The 23,109-nt window shown below is 36.0% G+C and overlaps 1 protein-coding gene across 2 annotated transcripts in view; it reads left to right on the top strand.

The window, feature by feature from the left end:
• FDX1 (ferredoxin 1) overlaps nucleotides 1-22,443 on the top strand; it is a 32,570-nt gene extending 10,127 nt beyond the window's left edge. Inside the window, exons 3-5 of one of the 2 annotated variants that reach the window (XM_058545256.1) lie at nucleotides 16,753-16,882; nucleotides 21,471-21,515; nucleotides 21,625-21,696. In XM_058545256.1, coding sequence (XP_058401239.1) covers nucleotides 16,753-16,882; nucleotides 21,471-21,474 — 134 coding nt within the window. In that variant the 3' untranslated portion in view covers nucleotides 21,475-21,515; nucleotides 21,625-21,696. Of the gene's footprint in view, nucleotides 1-16,752; nucleotides 16,883-21,470; nucleotides 21,516-21,624 lie in introns of both variants that reach the window. The other variant, XM_058545255.1, reaches the window with a different exon arrangement.
• The last annotated feature ends 666 nt before the right edge of the window (nucleotides 22,444-23,109 follow it).

Raw genomic sequence — 23,109 nt, 5'->3', positions numbered from 1 at the left:
GGTTACCTGTTGGTGGGGGGGAGGCAGGAGGAAGATTTTCGTTATAAAACTTTTTTGCCAATCTTCCTTTTTTTTTTTTTTTGCTTGAGGAAGATTAGCCCTGAGGTAACATCTATGCCAGTCTTCCTCTATTTTGTGTGTAGGTCGCCATTGCAGCATGGCTGATGAGTGGTGTAGGTCCACGCCTGGGATCTGAACCCATGAACCCCGGCTGCTGAAGTGGAGCACGCTGAACTTGAACCACTAGGCTACAGGGCCTACGCCTTATAAGACTTGTTATACTTTTGAATTTTGAACTACGTAAATGGGTTACCTATTTTAAAACTGTATTTAAAAAAAAATTAGAGGAGACAACCTAAATGTCTAACAATAGGAATTAAGTCCACGGTGGCATTTCTGCGTTATAGTATGCATCCGTTATGAATAATGTTCACAGTGAATTTGTAATAATGTAGGTAGATGCTTATAAGTGAAAGACAATGTATTTAGTTGTTTTTGATTTTTCAGAGTGCATTGAAAATATACTAGAAGGAGATGTTTGATGTTGGTTGTCTCTTCTTGATCTGATTGTGAGTTTGTCATCTTCATTCCACTTTTCCTATATTTTAACTTTTTATATAGTAACTTACTACTTTAATACCCTGTGGCTCGAGTAAGTTACTGACCTTCCCTGTGCTCCACTTTCATTCTCTGTCGAATGAGGATAATAATTAGTACTCACCTCATAGGGCTTTTATAAGGATTAAATGAATTAATATATGTCTTCAGAACAGTGTCTGACACTAGAAAGTTTATAAGTATTTACATTAATCTATATAAAAGTGATCTTTGTACACAATAAGATACGACTTCACAACCTTTAGGATGGCTATTGTCAAAAAAATGGAAAATAACAAGTGTTGGCAAGGATGACGAGAAATTGGAGCCCTGAAGCATTGCTAGTGAGAATGTAAAAGGGTGCACCTGCTGTGGAAAACAGTTCAGCGGTTCCTCAGAAAGGTGAACATAGAATTACCATATAATCCAGCAATTCTTCTCCTAGGTATATACCCAAAAGAATTGAAAGCAGAGACTCAAACAGATACTTGTAAACCAGTGTTCATAGCAGCTTATTCACAATAGCCAAAAGGTAGAAACAACTCAAGTGTCCATCAGTAGATGAATGGATAAACAAAATGTGGTATATACATACAATGGAATATTAATCAACCATAAAAAGGAATGAAATTCTGATACTTGTCGCAACATGGATGAACCTTGAAAACATTGTGTTAAGTGAAATAAGCCACACACAAAAGAACAAATACTCTGTAATTCTACTTATATAAGGTACCTAGAATAGGCAAATTCATAGAAACAGAACGTTGAATAGAGGAGAGAGGGAAGAATGGGGAGTTATTGTTGAATGGGTACAGAGTTTCTGTTTGGGATGATGAAAAATTTCTGGAAGTGGTGATGGTTACACAACATTATGAACATACTTATTGCCACTGAATTGTACACTTAAAAATGGCTAAAATGGTAGATTTTATGTTATGTATATTTTACTGCAGTTAAAAAATTGGGATACAAAATAAAATCTGTATAAATAGAGAAAATAGCATTTTTATCTGATTAAAAAATCAATACATGTTCATTGTAGAAAATTTTGGAAAATTTAAAAAGTGTGTAAAATAAAAATCATCCATTATTCTACTCTCCATCACCACTAACAACATTTTTATGCTTTTAAAAACATATATATTGTGGTTAAATTTTATCCTAATGTGAATTACATAAAATAAGAGCAATATAAAAATATTAAAGTTTCATATTATATACAACTTTTGGAATTGTGTGAATCCACATTTTTAAAATATGAAGAGATTTTCATCATTTTGAAGCTGACAGTCATGGTGAATTGTAAGCTGTGTTTGTGCTAAGGCTGTGTGGTGGAGCCACTTGAGCTGATAAATGGAAATATATCCTGGTCTTTGACAGGAACAGGTGAACCGTGCTGTTGTTGGTGTGCATTGGAACTTGTGACTATTATGCTGCTGAAAAAATTTAAATTTTCACGTCCCATAACAGTGTTAACTAAACTTGCATCAAGTTGTGGTGTAGTGCTGAAACATACCCCCAAATCAATAACTTTGGAATGGAACTTAAAACCTGGCGACACTATGAAGAAGGTTAAACAATCACCCTGACCTTCTGTGCTGTTAACCTAGGTGTAGGTACTGTATAGACAGAGGTGCTTAGAAAATATGATTTTAAGAAGCAGAAATATTTTCAAGTTCACAGAAATCTCTTGGGCAAGGGTATTGGAAACCAAGACTGGTGAGAGCGGCAGGCGCAGCACTGTAGGGCGTGTGCCTCAGTCTGCAGTGGCTGATGTTTATGTAACTGAAAGTGCTGGAAGTGCTGCGATGGTCTGCACGCCTGCCCTGCCCCTCGTTGCATTTATTTCTATGAGAAAGGGAGGCTTGACTTGAGTTTCGAATTATGTGAGAATTTGGGACTCAAGTCCCTCGCATAAATAAGGTTACTGGTTTAAACGCATTTTTTTTTCTGTTGAATGTACCATGAGAGAATATCTGACATTTATAAATACTCTTGTAAACGTCATTTTAAACGGCTGCACATTTTTCTATTCTATGGATTTGCCATGGTTTATTTGACCCATTTGCTCCTTTGGACATTTAGGTGGCTTCCAGTTTTCAGCTATTATAAACAACCTTAAGGTGAACATTCTCAGAAATACTTTTCTATGTATATGTTTTACAATTTTCTTGCAATAAATTCTCAGGGATGGAATTACCGAGTAAAGTTTATTTGTTTTGGAAATTGTTCAAATTATTTACCTGTTTTTCTGATGAGGTATTGTTTGTTTTTATTGGTTAGCAAAAGCGCTTTAAATGTGCTATTTGACAAAAAAATGAAAATTAATTTTAAACATCAAATAACTTTCAACCTCTAACCTCTATTTTACACAGAAGTACATTTTTCTCAAAATAATGTAAAATACTTTATTTGCAGTAGATAATTTTCATGAGTTGCTTTCCATTAATTTCTTTTAAATTAAAGCATAAATATGTGATCTTAATATTTGAAAGTATCTTTTTAAAAATTTAAAAATATTTTTTCTCTCATCCTTCGTGATGGTCACAGTATGCAGTGACTGCGATGTTTTTCGAACTGTGGGTTGCAACCATTAGTGGGTCATGAAATCAATTTAGTAGCTCCCAACTAGCATTTTAAAGAAGTCAAAAAGAACAGAATATATGGAAAATACACCATCTTTTGCAAGGGTATTATTTCATGAAATATTTGTTTAGCTGTTTTACAGAGTGTGTGTGTACTGGGTCATGATGTAAAATGGAATTCATACTGCAAGTCACGAAAAAATTTTCTTTTGAAAGCTGTTGGTTGGGATGGTTAAGAATGGAGTCTTCCTGCCTGGGTTTGTTTCCCAGCTCCGCCGCTTCACCGGCTTTGTGGCCTTGGGTTAGGCACCTAACCTCTTCATACCTTGCCTTTCCAAGGGTAAAATCGGAATAATATTTGTTCCTACCTTGTAAGGCTGCTCTAAAGATCAAATAAGTTAATCCAAGCAAGCGCTTAAAATAAACGTTAGCTGTTATTGTTAACATAGTTATTAATACAAGTTCACCGTTCATTTTAGCAAATTTTAAAAATACATTAAAAAAGGACTTCCTATAATCCCATCACAAAAAGATAACCACTAAAAGGATCTTTTCCCTGATACCCCAGAAATATAGAAAATTTAATGCCAGCACAGTCTTTAGTAGTTTGATAAGAATTCTGCACTCCTTCTGCAGACTTAAAAGAGAAGCTTTAAAGATCAAGGATCTTAACATGTCCAGAAATTTTGGCATATAAATATAAACTTGAGATAAGCTAAACTAGGTTCACAAAAGATAGAGTTAAGCCTAAGCCACTTTCTAGAATAAAGATGAAAGAAATGAGATCAAGAAATCTGAAATGTTATCTTTATAAAGAAGAGGTTATTATAATGACATTATAGGGGCAGCTATTTCATTAATTCCTAAATATTGCCCTTTTCATAAGTCATACTCACAGATGAACCTCGTACTCAAACGAGGCTGACGAAGTACAGAGTCTCTCTACGATTTCTCCTCAGGTGATCTCATCTCTTCTGTGACCTTAAATCCCACCTACATGCCCATAAATTCTTAACTTTACATTGTTAGCTCAGACTTCTCCTTTGAGCCCTGGACTTACAGATCCAGCTTACTATTTTATATCTCTTCTTGGAAATTGCAAGGGCATTTTTAAGTCAACATATTTAAACAGCTTTTGATTTTTTTCCCCCACTGAAACCTGTCCTTCCTAGAGTCTTTTCTATCAGTAATGAGCATCACTCGGCTGTTCAGGCCTGAAAATAGGGAGCATCTTTTATTCTTCCTTCTCACCCATCCCCTACCTCCAGTCCATCAGCGGCTTCTGTCAGTTGTGCTTCCAAAATATGTCTCCAGCGTGTCCTGTTGTCCCTCCCTGCAGTCACTGTTTGGGGCTGTCCAGTAACTGTATGCTTGGAACTGTGCTGATCTGCTTCTTTTCTTGAGCCCAGCAGTGGGGGTGACTTGTCATAACACATCATGAAAAACTTCCCATTTCACTAGGATAAAATTTACGTTAGTTACCGTAGCCTAAAAGGCTCTGCAGTATCTGGCCCCATCTGCCCTTCTTCCTCTCCCCCATTTTTCATCATTCTTTTTCTCAGTTTGGCCACACTAGCCTTTTCTCAAGAGCTGAACTCACCCAGAATTTTTACCTTTGAGACTGTGTACACACTTTACAGTTTTTTTCCTGCCTGGGACAGTTCTCTCTTTCCCCATCCTGTATATAGGATTTTCATCTGTCTAGTCACAGGTTATGTGTTACTTCCTAAGTGAGGCTTTGCCCAATCCAAAGTAGGGTTTCTCTCATTACCCTGAACCCATTATTCTCCATCACAGCATCCTGTTCATTTCTTTCATTGCATTTGTCACGATCTGTTGATTATATATATATATTTATTTACTTGTGTATCTTTCTTCCAAGAGACTGAGATGAAGGATAAAATCATTCCTGTTTTATTCCTGATTGTATATGAAGTGAAGTAATGAATGAATAAATGAGTAAAAAGGGACAATTGTAAATTTTGGAAGCAACACAAATTTATAAGCATTCTTATTTTCAACTTTTATATTAATATAGACCTTTTAGATGATCCTTGTTTTTAAGACTATTGTAATATTCTGTCACTAGGGGGCAGTTACACCTCTCTGATGAAATTTACTTAGTTTATTATCTCAGACTTTTTTTATTTTATATTACCTATTTCGTATGTCTGTTTTGAGGGAAATTATTAAAATTGGAAGATTCTGATAATGTTCATGTAAATCTATATTTATTGTTATCATGTTTATTGACTCCTTATTGGTATAATGTATTTCTGGCTATGCTAGATCAAGCTTTACTCTAGAAAATTAGATTTGATCTTTATATGTAGTTTCACATTTTTAATATATAATATTCACACACAGCTATTCTCTGGATTTTTGTTTGGGAGAGGGATTAGGTTTGGGGGTGGGCAATCTTGTCAGCATCATAACAATTCTACAAAATGATCTTAATGTAAGATACACACACACACACAATGATCTTTTCCTGTTGGCAAACACTCAAATTACATGAAAGGATAGAAGCAGTAGTCTGCAGATAGCTAACTTTCTCTGGAAATTAATTTTATGGCAGAATTTCTGAGCATTTGTGCAAAAGCTCAATATTATTAGTCTTGTTTTTAAGAAAAACTCAGTCTGGAGAAGTTTTATTCATCACCAACCTTGAAATTAGCCAGTAACCATGCTTTACTTATTCTTGATGTAATTTTTAAATTATGCAAATTTGAAATTGTGCAGATAAACAATATTAAAGTTCTTACTGTAGCAAAATCAGAAGTACTGTGAAAACCAAAACTTTGTCAAGAATCCCATCATTTCAGGCTGGCAGGCTGTGTGAATTGTATATTTTGCATTTGTTACTGCAGCTAAATTGGTGCCACTTTAGCTGGTAACCAAATACCTGCCATCCATTGTCAGTATCATGTGAACTGTGTTGTTTACAGACATCTGAATGTCTGTGTGATTTTGTTGACTATAGTGCTGTTTTAAATTGTGGTTATAATATAATTTTTAGAGCCTATAACAGTTTCATCCAAGCATTCATTAAGTGCTAATGCTGAAAAATATGTCTGAAAATGTGTTACTTTGGAACAGAAGTTAGATATGACAAAATGCTATGAAGAAAGCCAAAAACCTGTCATGATATGTATTACTGTTAATTTAGGGGAAAGAACTCTGAATTGTTAGCTAGAATGCTGACAAAGTTAAAGCAGCACTAAAGTGTACATACTTTTAAGTTCATGAAAATTGTTGTATAACCAAGCAAGGGTGATAGATAAAATGCCGGCACCAGGGGCTGATATCAGCATGACTGTAATGTGTCCCTAAGTCCCATTATCGTCTGTGCTAAAGGTGGAGTATTTTTGATTATTTGAAAGGTGGACATAGTAATGTAAAAAGTTTTATTTCAGATGTTTGTTCTACCTAAGTATATTTTAAAACAAATATGTTTATGAGGATTATAGGTTGGTGAACTATAAGAACCCATCTCCCTACTTTACATTTTGTTTCATTGAGAAAATAACTCTTGAATTAAAAGACTTCAGTTTTCAAAATTTTTGAGAATACATCCCTCATAAAATGTGATCACTTTATGCTTACATATATATGTGCATCTGTATGTATAAATATATGTATATATACATATGCACATCTGTCCATACATATGTATATGCGTACGTATACACATTTCCCCCATTAATTTACTCTTGTGTAACCAACCACTGATAAAGACACTAAAAGCTGACGGCCACCAGTATTGCTCTGGGGCTGTATATTAGCATAAATCACATAACTTTTGTACTTTCAATCCCCTTCTTTCCACATATATCATTGTGTTAGTCTAGTGCCCATATTCTAATCAGCTACCAGGTTTAGATTGAAGGCTCTGTAGTTGTTGTTACTTTTGTATCCTTTTATAGGTTGCCTTCCACTGCTTGTTCTGTCGAGTTGTTCCCTGTGTATGTGATAAGAATGAAAAACAACAGATACTCCCTATTTTATGAATAGGTTTTGTTCCCCAAATCCATTTTCAGGTCAGCTACTTGGCATTTGGAATTTGTTTTCTCGTGAAAGTGATGTTATACATGGTGGCTAAATTTTCAGGCTAACCCACAGAACCTATGTCTTCATAACTAATTTAATCACCATTTACAGGCTGATTTCTTTGAGAAAATGCATTTCAACTTATAACTTCTAACGCCAGATCAAGAACACCTTAACTCCCTGGACCCACCTACTACACCCTCCCCGGCCCTCCCTGCCCCAAACACACACACTATAGGGACTCCTTTCTCCACTTTGCTCCCCGTTCTGGTGGAGGGAACATATGCCCTGCTGATTGTCAATGCAGACGATTTCATGGTAGATAGGAGCCTGGGAATTCGGTGATGCTAAAGAGGAGTTAGAAGATGAGGCCCAGTAGGGACACATCCTCTTTGTTCCTGCCTATAGCCATTGGCAGTTTGGGTTGTGGCTCCAGTGGAGTTGGGCGCTGCAGGGATGTTCATTAAAGATGTGAACTCTTTGTCAAGGGAATATAGAATTGGTGGCAGCTCCCATGTTTTAACTGAAAATAAGTAGGCAGTGACAGATCAGCTCTGGTTGTGCACAGTCAGGTCCTGATAAAGGGCATCTACAAAAAACCTACAGTCAACCTCATACTTAGTAGTGAAAGATGGAATGCCTTTCCCCTATGTTCAGGAGCAAGGCAAGGATGTCTACTCTCACCACTCCAGATTAACATCTTGTTGGAAGTCTTAGCCTGTGTAGTAAGGCAAAAGAATAAAAAAGAAAAAGAAAGAGATTAAAAGGCATACAGATTAAAAAGGAAGAAATAAAACTATTTTAGACAATGATTGTTTATGTAGAAAATCACAAGGAGTCTACAAAAAATCTTAGAACTAATAAGTGAGTTTAGCAAGGTCTTAGGATACAAGGTCAACACACAAAAATCAATTGTATTTCTATATGCTAGCAATGAACAATTGGAAACCAAAAAACTTTTTAAAAGAATATTTACGATAGCTCCCCAAAATGAAATTTTTAGGTTTAAATCTAACAAAATACATAAGGATCTGTATCCTGAAAATTATAAATTGATGAAAAGAAGCAAAGACCTAAGTAGTAGAGGGACATACTGTGTTCATGTGAATTGGAAGACTTAACATAGTAAAGATGTCAGTTCTCCTCATTCATATATAGATTTAATACAGTTCTCATTAAAATCTCAGCAAGATTTTTTGTAGATATAGACTAGCTGATTCTAAACTTTTTATGGAAAAGCAAAGAAACTAGAATAGCCAGACAGTTTTAGAAGAGAAGAATAAAGTTGAAGAAAGTATAGTACAGATCTTAAAACTTACTGTGATGCTACAGTACTCAAGACAGTGAAATATTGGCAAAGGGATAGACACGTAGATCAATGAAACAGAATAAAGAGTTCAGCAATAGACTCATAAAAACATGTCCAGTTGGGTTTTTTTGGGAATAGCTTTACTGAGATATAATTCACATACCATCCAGTTTACCGATATAAAGTATACTGTGTTTTTCTATTATATTCAGAGTTGTGTAACCATCACCACAATCAATTTTATTCTATTTACCTTCCAGCTTTATTGAAAGCTGGAATTGACAGATAACAGTTGACAGATAACATTGTGTAAGTTTAAGGTATACAACATGATGATTTGATATACATATCTATTGTGAAATGATTACCACAATAGGGTTAGTTAACACTTCCATCACCTCACATAGTTACCTCTTTTTTTTTTTTTTTTTTGTGGTGAGAACATTTAAGATCTACTCTGTTAGCAGATTTCAAGTGTATAATACAGTATTGTTAACTGTAGTCACCATGTTTTACGTTAGATCCTCAGACCTTATTCATCTTGTAGCTGGAAGTTTGTACCCTTTGACCAACCTCTCCCCATTTCCCACAGCCACCAGTCACCACCATTCTATTCTCTGTTCTATGAGTTTGACTTTTTTGTATTCTACCTATAAGTGAGATTAGGCAGTATTTATCTTTCTCTGTCTTTCATTTAGCATCATCCCTTCAAGGCCAATCAATGTTTCACAAATGGCAGGATTTCCTTCTTTTTTATTGCTGAATAGTATTCCATTGTAGATATATACCACATCTTATTCATTCATAGACACACACCCAGGTTGTTTCACTGTCATGGCTGTTGTGAATAATGCTGGAATGAACATGGGGGAGCAGATATCTCTTTGAGATGGTGATTTCATTTCCTTTGTGTATATACCTAGAAATGGGATTGTTGGATCATATGGTAGTTTTATTTTTAATTTTTGAGGAACCTCTGTACTGTATTCCATTGTGGCTATACTGATTTACATTCCCACCACCAGGTGAGGCAAGGGTTCCTTCTTTTTCACATCCTCCTCAACACTTGTTATCTCTTATCTTTTTGATAATAGCCATTCTACCAGGTGTGAGGTGATATCTCATTGTGGTTTTGATTTGCATTTCCCTGGTGATTAGTGATGATTAGCATCTTTTCATGTACCTGTTGGCTATTTGCATGTCTTTGGAAAAATGTCTATTCAGGTTCTCTGCCCATTTTTTAATTATGTTGTTTGTTTTTTTACTGTTGAGTTGTATGACTTCTTTATATATTTTAGATATTAACCCCTCATCAGGTAGATGGTTTTCAAATATTTTCTCCCATTCCATAGGTTGCCTTCTCATTTTGTTGATTATTTCTTTTGCTCTGCAGAAGCTTTTTAATTTGATGTAGTCCTACTTACTTATTTTTGCTCTTGTTTCCTGTGTTTTTGGTGTCATATCCAAAAAATTGTTGCCAAGACCACTGTCGAGGAGCATTTCCCTATGTTTTCTTGTAGGCATATATTTAAGTCTTTAATCCATTTTGAGTTAGTTTTTGTGTATGGTGTAAGAGGGGAGACCAGTTTCATTCTTATACATGTGATTTTCCGGTTTGCCCAGCACCCTTTATTGAAGAGACTGTCCTGTCCTCACTGAGTATTCTTGGCTCCCTTGTGAAATATTAGTTGACCATACATGCAAGGGTTTATTTCTGGGCGCTCTATCCGTTCCACTCGTCTGTGTGCCTGTTTTTATGCTATTACCACACTGTTTTGATTACTACAGCTTTGTAATGTAGTTTGACATCAGAAAGTGTGACCCCTCCAGCTTTGTTCTTTTTCAGGATTGCTTTGGCTATTTGGGGGTGTTTTGTGGTTCCACACGTATTTTAGGACTGTTTTTTTCTGTTTCTGTGAAAAATGCCATTGGAATTTTGATGGAGATTGCATTAAATCTATAGATGGCTTGGGTAGGATAGACATTTTAACAAGGTTAATTCTTATGATCCATGAACATGGATATCTTATGTGTTTTTGTCTTCATTTTCTTTCATCAAATTGATAGGTTTCAGTGTACAGATTTTTCATCTCATTGGCTAGATTTATTCCTAAGCATTTTATTCTTACTGATACTATTATAAATGGGGTTGTTTTCTTAATTTCTCTTTCTGATAGTTTGTTGTTAGTGTATAGATATGCAACTGACTTCTATATGTTGATTTTGTATCCTGCAACTTTACTGAATTGTTTATTAGTTACAACAGTTTTTGGGTGGAATCTTTAGGATTTTCTGTATCTAAGATCATATCATTTGCAAACTGACAGTTTTATTTCTTCCTTTCTGATTTGGATGCCTTTTATTTCTTTTCTTGCCTAGTTGCTCTGGCTAAGACTTTCAGTACTGTGTTGAATGGGAGTGGTGAGAGTGGGCACCCTTGTCTTGTTCCTGATCTTAGAGGAAAAGTTTTCAACCTTTAACCATTGAGTATGATATTAGCTGTGGGCTTGTCATATATGGCCGTTGAGGTATGTTCCCTTTATACTGTATTTGTTGAGTTTTTATCATAAATGGATGTTGAATTTTTTCAAATGCTTTTTCTGCATCTATTAAGATTCTCATATGGTATTTATCTTTCATTCTATTAATGTGTATCACATTTATTGATTTGCATATATCGAACCATCCTCGCATCCCAGGAATAAATCCTACTTGGTCATGGTGTATGATCCTTTTAATGTGCTTTGAATTCAGTTTGATAATATTTTGTTGAGAATTTTTGCGTCTGTAATCATCAGGGATATTGGCATTTAGTTTTCTTCTCTTAATGTCCTTATCTGGCTTTGCTATCAGGGTAATAATGCTGGCCTCATAAAATTAGTTTGAGAATGGTCCCTCTTCAGTTGTTCAGAAGAGTTTGAGAGGGATTGGCGTTAATTCTTCTTTAAATATTTGGTAGAATTCACCAGTTAAACTGTTTGGTCCTAGGCTTTTCTTTGTTGGGAGGTTTTTGATGACCAGCTTAATCTGTTTACTTGTTATTGGTCTGTTCAGATTTTCTATTTTTTTTTTTCCCTTTATGATTCAGTCTTGGTAGCTTGTATATTTTTAGGAATTTACCCATTTCTTCTAGGTTATCCAGTTTGTTGGTGTATAATTGTTCATAGTAGTCTCTTGTGATCCTTTGTGTTTCTGTGGTATCAGCTGTAATGTCTCCTTTTTCGTTGAGCTCACAACTCAGTACTCTGGATGAGGCGAGAGAGAAATAGGCCTCTGGCAGCATCTTCTCAAGATGGCTCTCCTCATTCTTGGACTGCAGTGGAGTTTCAGTCTGCTGCCTGGATCCCACAGCTCCCACGAAGGCACTTTGGTCTGTGGATGGTTGCCAGATTGTTGTTGTTGAAGGGAGGGATATGATCAAGGGACGTCTTATTTGGCCATCTTGCTGCTGTCACTCCCTCACCACAATTAATTTTAAAACATTGTTGTCACTCCAAAAAGAAATTCTGTACCCTTTAGCTATCACTCCTCAACCCCCCATCTCCCCAGCCCTAAGCAACCACTTACCTACTTTGCATATCTATAGATTTGCCTGTTATGGATACTACATATAAATGGAATCATATAATGTGTGGTCTTTTGTGATTGGCTTTTTCCATTTAGTATAATATTTTCAAGGTTGATCTGTGTTGTAGCATGTATCAGTACTTCATTCCTTTTTATGGCCCAATAATATTAATCTTCCATTTTATGGATATACCACATTTTGTTTACCCATTCATCATTTGATGGATATTTGGATTGTTTCCACCTCCTGGCTATGGCCAAGGTACAAAGGCAATTAATGAAGAAAGGATACCCTTTTCAACAAAGGGTATAACGTTGGAACAGTTGGACATCCATATGGGAAAAAAAGGAATCTCAATCTAAACCTCACACTTTATATAAAAATTAACTAAAAACTGATTTAGATCTAAATGTAAAACTTAAAACTGTCAGACTTCTAAAAGAAAGCATAGGAGAAAACCTTTGGGACCTGGGGCAAAGAATTCTTAGACATGATGCTAAAAAACACAATCTCTAAAAGAAAAAAAAAATTATAAAGCAGACTTAATCAAAATTAAAAACTTTTGCTCTGCCCGTGATGCCGTTAAGAGAATGGAAAGACAAGCTACAAACTGGGAGATAATACTTGCAAATCACATATCCAAAACAGGTCTTGTATCCCTAATATGTAAGGACCTCTCAAAACTCAACAATAAGGAAACAAACCAATTAAAAAATGGGCAAAAGACACAAACAGACACTTCACCAAAGAGAATATAGAGATGATACACAAGCACCTAAAAAGATATTCAGGGGCAGTAGGATCTGAACTTACACTAATGCACAACTCTGCCATTTAGAGCTTTCTCCTAATGGTACAAGAGATGAATGATGATGCCATTCTCCCAAATGGCTTTGGAAAAAAATGGAAATCCAAAAAAAAAAAAAGCTATCTAACATCTTTAATTTTTGGAGAAATGCAAATCACAATGTGATATACTACATACTTACTAGAAGCAAACTGTGGTACATCCATACAATGGATTACTTTTCAGCAGTAAAAAGGAAAGAATTGCATCTACACACAACAGAGTGGATGAATCTCAAAGGCTCTGTGCTGAGTAAAAGAAGCCAGACTCAAAAGGTTATCTATTTTATGATTGTATTTATATGACATTCTGGAAAAGACTAAACTATAGGATGGAGAACAGATCAGTGGTTGCCAGGGGTTAGGGATTGGGGAGAATGTGACTCCAAAGGAAGAGCAAACACAAGGGAATTTTTTGGGCTGATGAAACTTCTGTATCCTGGTTGTGGTAGTGGTTATAAGCCTGTACATGTTAAAATTCATAGAACTGGATTCCAAAAAGACAAAAGTCAGGTGCTTGTTAATTGGGAACTACCTTTAAGTAAAAGACCGGGAAACTAATAAACTAATAAATGGGAGGAAATAGCCATCATGAAATAGCCATCATGAAATCAGTAATTTTTTATGAGATGAAATGAGAACAAGAAGGGATAATTTTTTAATTTAATTTATTGAATGTTAGTGAACAAATCCATTAAGAGCAGTAATTCTTCTTTGTGGAGTCATCAGAGCCAACAGGCCCTTAGAGATCATCTACCTCAGTCTCTCATTATACAGATGAGAAGAAAACTGAGGCCCTTGAGGGCTTTGCCCAGGACACAGCATACGGTGTGGTAGGTCCATCTAGAGCCTGGACTCCTGACCTCAAGGTCGCACTGCAGGAGTTTTTGAACTTGGTATATATATTTTTTAACCAGAGGATCTTCCTCTTTTTAAGTAAAATATATCCATTTACCTTTTTGTGTGAGATGTTTCAAATTTACACAAAAATACAACTAACCAATTGATGTGTATATATATTTGTGTATTATATATGTGTATATATGTGTGTTTATATATATTTAAGTAAAGTGACTTGTGTTATTAAGTGGCAGAAACTAATCTTCAACATTGAGAAACTTAGCTGAAGTTATAACTTTTCTCTAACTAGTAAATGACCTTAGTCTATTCATTTAACTTCTTGGGTTTAGTTCTTCTTATGTTTATAAAAAATAAAATTGAATTACTCTAAGATTTCTTATAACTTCCAAATAATAATAATAATTACCGACAATTGTATGGTGCTTACTATCTACCAGTCATGGTTGCAAGTACATATGTTAAGTACACACTTGTATGTAATTCTTACCACTGCCAGGTGAGGTTGGTACAGTTAGTATCGAGGAAACTGAAGCGTGGAGGGGAGGGTAAAGTAGCTCAAGGTGATGCTGTTAGTAAAAAGGGGAGCTGGGATTGAAGCCAGGGAGTCTGGCTCCACAGCCCATGCTTGTAACTCCTATATTTCACTATATGATCTCTCTTTACTTAATCCCGTTACTGCTTTGAATTGGATTTAATAAAAATGAACATTTAAGGAAGCCTCTCTTTTGATTTTTTTAGATAATAAAATATGAATAACAAATGTTTAAATTATGAGGGAACAACTTTTGTTAAAATGATCCATGTATTCAGAGGAAAATTAAGACTCTTACTAGTTATTGATAGTAGTTCTGTTACATATTTTATGTAGTGTTTGTTGGCCAAAAGAGAATCTAAATCAAACTGAAGTTATTCCTAGGACTGTAATCTTTGAACTTGTTTAATGGCTTTAAAAACCACTATTAAACAACAAACCAAAGGGGCCGGCCTGGTGATGTAGCAGTTAAGTTTGCGCACTCATCTTTGGTGGCCCGGAGTTCGCAGGTTCAGATCCCGGGCGCCCACCGATGCACTGCTTGTCAAGCCATGCTGTGACGATGTCCCATGTAAAGTAGAGGAAGATGGGCACAGATGTTAGCTCAGTGCCAGTCTTCCTCAGCAAAAAGAGGAGGATTGGCAATGGATGTTAGCTCAGGGCTAATCTTCCTTACACACACGAAAGCAGCAACAACAGAAACAAACCAGAATAACTTTTTTTTTTTTAATTATTTTATTTATTTATTTTTCCCCCAAAGCCCCAGTAGATAGTTGTAGGTCATAGCTGCACAGCCTTCTAGTTGCTGTATGTGGGACGTGGCCTCAGCATGGACAGAGAAGCAGTGTGTCAGTGTGCGCGCGGGATCCAAACCCGGGCCGCCAGCAGCGGAGCGCGCGCACTTAACCGCTAAGCTACGGGGCCGGCCCCAGAATAACTTTTTAAGGTAGAATTTAACCAGAACCCAATTCTGCACGATTTTGAATTGTCAGATCCTCCTCTAGACGCCATATTTTAAGAAAAGCCCAACTGGACTGAGAGAAGGGATTTAGAGCTGTGTTATTGAGTAAGAAAAATTTGAAGAACCTGGGTATACTCAGCGTGGAGAAGGAAGAACAATCTCAGACATATGAAAACTTATTGTTCAGAAGGATTTGCTAAATAAACAGTCAAACTCATAGAAACAGAGAATAGAAAAGTGGTTGACAGGGGCTGAGGAGTGAGGGAAATAGAGATTGGTAAAAGAATACAAACTTTCAGCTATGAGATGAATAAGATCTGAGGATCTAATGTGTAACATGGTGACTGTAATTGATAACACTGTGTTGTATAATTGATATTTGCTAAGAGACTAGAACTTAAATGTTCTCACCAAACAAAGAAAAAAAGATAAATATGTGAGGTGATGGATATGGATGTGTTAATTAACTAGATGAAAGGAACTCTTTTACAATGTATATGTATATCACATCGTCACGATGTGCACTTTAAATATTTTACAATTTTATTTGGCAATTATGCTTAATAAAGCTGGGGAGAAAAAGAAGGAGGATTCAGCTCCATGTGATAGAATTGGACCAGTAGCTAGAAGTTACAGAATGACAGACTTTATTTAGCTCAACAGAAGCCAAATGCGAGATTGGCTGGCTTATGTGGTATGGATTTCTCAGGAGTTTTTTAAGCAAAGACTGGGTAACCCCTGGGAAAAGGATGTTTACAGAGCAGATTCACTCATAGTTTGGTTGGACTAGATGACTTTTCAGTTCCCCTGTCACAGTGTCTGGCATATAATAGGCATTCAGTAAATAACTGTTAAATTAGTGGCTTCAAGAAAAATGGGATAAGAGAAGTATTCTTGTCTTATTGTTTAAAACCTGTGTGACTGTTAAAGTGACTTATTTGATTCTGTCCTGATTACAAAGAGAGATTGAAAGGGAAAGATATTTAGCTTAATTTAGACATCAGTTTGTTTGCTCTCTAATGCCTCCTGTCTACCACAAGTCTTCATAAATTGTGTTTAGCTCTCCAGGAAAAGGTAAATAACTTGCATAGCTATTACATAAATTATTTTATATATGTCTAAAAATGCATACATTTTTATATGTGTGTGTGTCTCAGTTTATTAACTTGTAAACTCTTTGATATTAGGAGTATTTTTGGGTTTCCCTTCATAACACCTAGCCCAGAACCTTTTGGAAATAATATGTGAAAGTGATTTCAAATTGTGTGTGTCAGAGGGGAGTGTTGTTCCTAATTCTCATTTTTGTTCAGAAATAAAGTGCTGTCATTTATGTGTGCTAATGCTGATACTAAAATTTAGAAATAATTAACTGTTATTCACACCAGGTTTGAATTTTTGTTTAGTGCAGAGGGGAGTGTTCAGTGTTTGCCGCTCTTGTAGGTGCGTGTGAGGGAACCTTGGCTTGCTCTACCTGTCACCTCGTCTTTGAAGACCACATATTTGAAAAGTTAGAAGCAATCACTGATGAGGAGAATGACATGCTTGATCTGGCGTTCGGACTAACAGACAGGTAAGGTTTTAGTACCACTTCAGTTGTGCTAATAGTCTGAGAAGATAAAGGTTTTGTTAGTTTGTGTCTACCTAAGACCAGACCCATGCATGTAATAGTATTCTCCCAGTGTAGATAGTAACAGTCACAAACTTTAAATATCAAATATGTGACAGTTCTCTTTGTTTCCACTCTTCTATGGTTTAGGTCTTATGAAACTTGCCTTTTTACAAAAGTAGAAAAAAAAAATTAATTGGAGGTATTGGAAGTATAAGTTCTAGATCCTAGTAAATTTTCTTTCGTTTATTTTTTATCTCAGGAATTAATATTTATCACACTTTAATGAGTTGGGATTAAATTTAATGGTTTTTATGGTATTCTTTAAGGACAGATTTGATAATTGAACAAAATTATAATGGAAAATTTCACCTACTTGAGAGAACAGAATTTTTAAAGAAAGTTAATATTTAATAGTAATTATGTTAAAATGAATAGTTTTGTCTCTTAGTGTACATTAAAGTAAATTAATCAGAGCTTATTCTTATAATTAATTAATAGATAGAATTACTCTTAAAAGTGGTGTGATTTATAGTAGCAATTGATGTCAAGTGATACCTTATTTTTTTTAATTGTTTAGTCTTTTGGTTGGAGTTAGGGAAGGTACCTAGTTGATTTACTGTTTCAAGGAGCAAGGTAATGAGAGCTTACGTGATTAAGGTTGGCTTTGGTGTGTAGCTGTAATTTGGTGACCCTAATGAAAAATAATTTTTAAAAAACTAAAGATAATAGTAATAATTATAGCTTTATTTCATGTGTATTATGTAACCACGATTTTGTTAGACCCTTAACATAAACTATCTCATCTAATCCTCACAAGAATTTTTAGGTCATTGTATTTATTTAGAGGTGAACAATCATTTTGTTCCTTTTTTAGTTCATTTCCTCCTTGGTGGAGGTGAGGCTGATATCCTGGGAAGGGAAACTGGGAAAGTAGTCTCTCTTTAAACTCCCAAGTAAAGCAGATTATGGCTGCCATCTGCCTGTCCCTCCTCACATCTTTGGGTGCCACATTCTCTATCAACATCGCCTTTTTTCCTAAAGGATAACACAGAGAATACACTCAGTGATTGTATTAATTTGGTTCTGAGAATTGTTTCTCTCTTAATGGAAGGAGTAAATCAGAGCTAAGTCCTTGCCCTTTTATGCAGATAAAATTTGTAGGTGCGTGTAACAGATAATATTCTAAGTGAAAAGAGACAGAAAGTAAGAGGAGAGAGAGAGCTTCAGATAGAGGAGATACACAAATGTAAAAAGGTCCAAAAGACCTATTGTAAGTGTGAACGAGCCAAGAACTTTGATAATAAAATTCAGAAGTTTTAGAACTAGATAATGGAGAGCAAAGAAAAGCTCCTCTAGCATTTTTATAGCTCATATTCTTAAGTACACAGAATTTTAGTAGAAGTGCTTTGTGAGGAAAAAGTAGATTGCTGTTCACAGGTGGCATTTATAAGACACTTTGACATATTTGGAATGAAAATAATTTTATTTAAAGCCAATAACTGCATATAAACTCCTGTTTCTAGGGTACCATGCAGTTCCAAAACAAAGAAACAAGGAAATTCAGTCTTCTGGTTCCTACATTTATTTTAAAGTTAAATGCTATGTAAATATCTTTAATTTTTAAGATAAAACACCATCATTTTAATGTGTATTATAAGGGATACTTAACCTTGATTATGATGGACCGATGATACCCAGGCTCCTATGGCACTTGTAGTGGTTACTTATTTCCTTTTTCCCCTTTGGAGCAGGAGCCATGTCTTATTTCATCATTGTCTCTCCAGTGTCTGATTCACAATAGGGCATCACCAGCTGTTTTTGGAGTTGATGGTTGATAGAGAGATTCAGGAATTATCTGTGAATCTATTTTTGATGTTGTCATTGCTCCCTGCCCCCAGTTCCCATGGATAATCTACACAGAAGCCTGAGTTTCTCTATTTGTAAGATGAGGATAATAATAGTACCTACCCCGTAGGGTTGTGTGGAGTCAATGAATCAGTATATATGAAGGTCTTAGAACAGTGTGTGGTGGAGAAAGCATTCATTAAATGATGTTGTTAACATTATAACTGTAATAATATCAATTTGTATGCTGGATACTTACTATAATGCCCAGGCACTTAACAGAAGTTATTTGTAACCTTCAGAGTTAGGCAGTATTATCACCATTTTGTCAGTGGGAAAACAAGGTTCGGTTACTAGAGATTTACTGAAGGCTGCACGGCTGGAGAATGACAGAGCCCTGATTTGAATCAGTTCTGTTGAGCCCATGCCCTTGATTTTTTTTTTTACTATTTCAAGCTGCCTCTCTGAATTGAAAACCAAACCTTAGAAGTAAACACAACACCCAGTATATTTCTGGTGTATATGTCATGGGTGATAGGAAAGAATAGCTTCAAGGTTTGTCTCAGTGTCAGAATTTTGTGGGACTAATAGTGAAATCAAGGAAGACTTGCTGTCTGTCTCCTTCTCTAGAGTTTAGGACACTTTCTACACTGAGTAAACCTTAGAGCCAGAGACCTTGAAGGAGGTAGAGAAAGTAGAATGAGAACACAGCCACAGAGCACCACTGCCTTACCTTCTGGGGTCATGGAGCCAGCAAGGGCTTTCAGTGCCCTTGTTCCCATAACATGCTTCTTCTTCTGTTACTATTTACTGTATTCTGCCGTTTCACTGGTAGCTTTTTCCATCTCTGTTTCTCTTACTAAATTAAAAATTCCTTGAAGACTGGCATTATCTTACTTATCTTTGTCTGAACACCAAGAGTAACCAGCAGGACCTCTAGGCTCACCATAGTCCTAATGAATTTGTCAAATTGGCTTGCCACATTTTCTCTCTTGGAGACAGAGCTTAACACAAATTGAGTATTATGGCTGTTTCTAATTCAACAAATGGGAATTATGTAGAAGGGGATTTTTTTCTATCAGCAATCACTGTTTCCTATGGTTGTACTTATTCTGTTACTCAAAAACTTCCCAGCAGTCTCTCATTGCTTACCAGTTAAAACCTAAACTCCTTGATTGGCGTTCAGAGCTGTTCGTGGCCTGGCCATCTTTCTAGCCCATCACTCTTCTGTCCTTGTCTGCCCTGTCCAGCGGCCAAGCTAAAAACCAGTATTGCCACCAGTGTGCCTTGAGTCCCTGTTACCTGTGCCTTTATCATTTATTATGTATTAAATCCTACCCATCCTTCAAAGCCTGTTGTAAACACCATCTCCCCTGGTTAGAATAAGTGCTTTCTCCTCAGACCTTTGGCTTTCTCGCTCTATGGCCTTTGTCACAGTCTCACATGTTAATTATCTGCGAATATGTCTCATCTCTTCCAATTGGTTGAAAGTTCACTCCTTAATGCTGATATTAGCAACTAATCCTCGCAGCAGTCCTTTGAGAAACCTGCTTATTATCCACCTTTAGGATGAGGTTAGGCGACTGTTGTTTGGTGGGGTTCAGTTGCCTGTGAACACGCCATGTTTATGCTGGGTTCTGGACCACTGGTCTGTTTGGCTCTAACCCCCTGCTGCCTCCTCATTGCACCCCAGGCGCCCAGCACGTAAGCGGTGTTCAGTAAGGATTGAAGTGAGTTGCTCTCTCTACACCTGCTGACATTTAGTAGTGTGCCTCAAGATGCTCGGTAAATGCTTGATGAATATGTTAATAAAACCAAGACCTGCATATTGCGTTCCATCAAATCAAAGATAATTTGATTGTAAGACTAACATTTATTTTTACATGCCATTAAGAAAGTAAAAAGCACTGCTGATTAAAATATGGCACAAAGTTGTCTTATCACTTAACATTTTTTTTTCATATTAAAAGAGCTATTTAGACTAATCTAGACATAGATTTGTACATCACTGTTAAAAAATGAAAATATAAATAAAATAAAATTGGTAGTAGTTCTTAAAAAGAAAATGGAATTAGAGTTATTCATAATTCCAATGACAAATATTTGCTGTACAAATATCAAATTTACACGCTGCTGTGATTCTGTATTCTTAATTTTTGTTTTGTAATCTTTTTGGACGTATTTTGAATGATAATTAAATTCAACACATGTAGTATTAACATACTTCCCTTGACTCAGTTGAAGACACACATACGTGAATATTGTCACCAAGTTCGCAGCTCTGACGTGACTGACACCTCACAGTGTAGCAGTGATTATAAGATGCAATTGATTTTCAGATGCATCTTGATTTCAGAGATGTGAAAAATATGGGAAAAATATTCATCTGATAATTGCTGACTTAAGTCTGTTTGTTCATTCCAAATTTCTTATTTTAGAGGCTTGGAAAAGTGTAGCTTTCTTTTATAGTCTGTATGGTTTTAATGATCTGGGAATTGATTGATCATTCTCTTGGTGTTGCTAAAAACCTTAGTTCCTCTTCTCCACTCTGTGCCTTCTGAGGAGCTCGTTGCTTCTCATCCCTTTTACCAAAAAGCAGTGTTTTCTGGTGAAACAATTAGTAGACAATAGAAACTAAAGACTAAAATGAAGCTGTGGCACCCTAGGCTTCTTGTTTTTCATATTTACATTCTGTTCCCTCTAGTTGAGAGGTGGATATATCTTGTTCTGCTTAATGGAAATTTAAAAGGTAAGTAAATCCCTAACTGCTTTGGGTAAGAAACTGTCCTAAACAACTGCATTGCCTTGTGAATGATACATACTTAATACTAAACCATACCTCCTCCTTTTTTATGCAGATCTCGGTTGGGCTGCCAAATCTGTTTGACAAAGGCTATGGACAATATGACTGTTCGAGTACCTGAGGCCGTGGCAGATGCCAGACAATCCCTTGATCTGGGCAAGAACTCCTAAGCTAGAATAAATAGGAATATTTTCATGAAATTTTACCTATTTTTCTAATTATTATTTCTTAATGTAATTGAATGAGAACATGGATGAATGGGTTTATTATTATGACTAGCTTTACTACTTCAGTTTACCTTGTATAACTGGAATTTTATAGTTCTGAAAGTATGCAGTCTTAATTTAGTTAAATTACAAAAATCAAATCAAATGTTAGAAAATAGTTAATATGATAAAACCTCATATATTTTACCTTATATTTGTTTAGCGACTTTAGCAAAACTTTTTTCACATAAATGTTAGGCTTACTTACCCATAAGGTAGGTTAAAAAAAGATATTATTATCCCTATTAGATGTGGGTGAAGGCAGAGATCTCCAATGGCTTGTCTCGGGCCTTACAACGAATTAGAGGATCTGTCCTAGAACCGCATCTTGTTACTACAAATTATATGTCCAAATTGAAACTGGAGAAATTATGAATATCTTATTTATAGCAAGAATTAAATAATGTGTACGTACAAAACTACTCAGTAAACTGCTTAATTGCAATTATCGCCTTATAAATAAATATTTCACAATTGTGATTCAGTGAAAAATATAAGCCTGAGCACGGGCAATATAACACTGTCAAAGAAATTTGTCTCAGTTCTGACTAAACTACAGGAATAAACTAATAATTAGATGTCTTTATTTTTTTCTTTCCCAAGCAGAATAGTCTGTCTTTGTGATCTTTTAAAAATAATGCTGATTTATGAATCTCTGCCTGTAACAGAATGGAAATCTTACAGATTAGGTTTTCTCTGTCCTGAGTCACAGATGCCGCACTGCTTGGCTTGGGTGGGGGGCGCCGTCCCCTTTGACAAGGATGGAGCTGCACCGTGTGCAGTGAGCACAGCAGTGTGCATGGTCCCTGAGATGAGGGAATGGCTTTTATTTTGGTTGCTTCTAATTTTATTAAGGCCTTTTTTTAAAAAAAAGTTCTATATGCAAGTCTAATGGTAATCAAACTCTTCTAGGTACATGTAGTTTTTCTTAAAAAACAAAAGAAAGCCCTTACTCTTTGCCACCAACCCCTGCCACAGTAAGAGGAAGGGCCCTTGACCTGGATGGGGTGAAAATGCTGCCAGCCCAGACGATGGCCGTGGGGGTATAGTGACAGAGGAGGGGGAGCCTGCTTATGTGTATGGTCACCTGGCTGCTTGGACACGTTTCTGGCTGGGGAACACAGATTACCAGTTATGCATGGCAAATATTTGTATCTGTATCTACTGTGAATAAACTGGTAAGAGATAATAAAGGGGTATGTGATATGCTCTTGGAAATACGATAAAACATCCACTAACTTGAACTAATGATGGGAAACAGCAGAACGAATTAG

The sequence above is a fragment of the Diceros bicornis genome, chromosome 7 (assembly GCF_020826845.1).
Source record: "Diceros bicornis minor isolate mBicDic1 chromosome 7, mDicBic1.mat.cur, whole genome shotgun sequence".
Lineage (NCBI taxonomy): Eukaryota > Metazoa > Chordata > Mammalia > Perissodactyla > Rhinocerotidae > Diceros > Diceros bicornis.
Note: the sequence above shows the minus strand (reverse complement) of the source record. Positions and strands in the feature narration are given on the sequence as shown.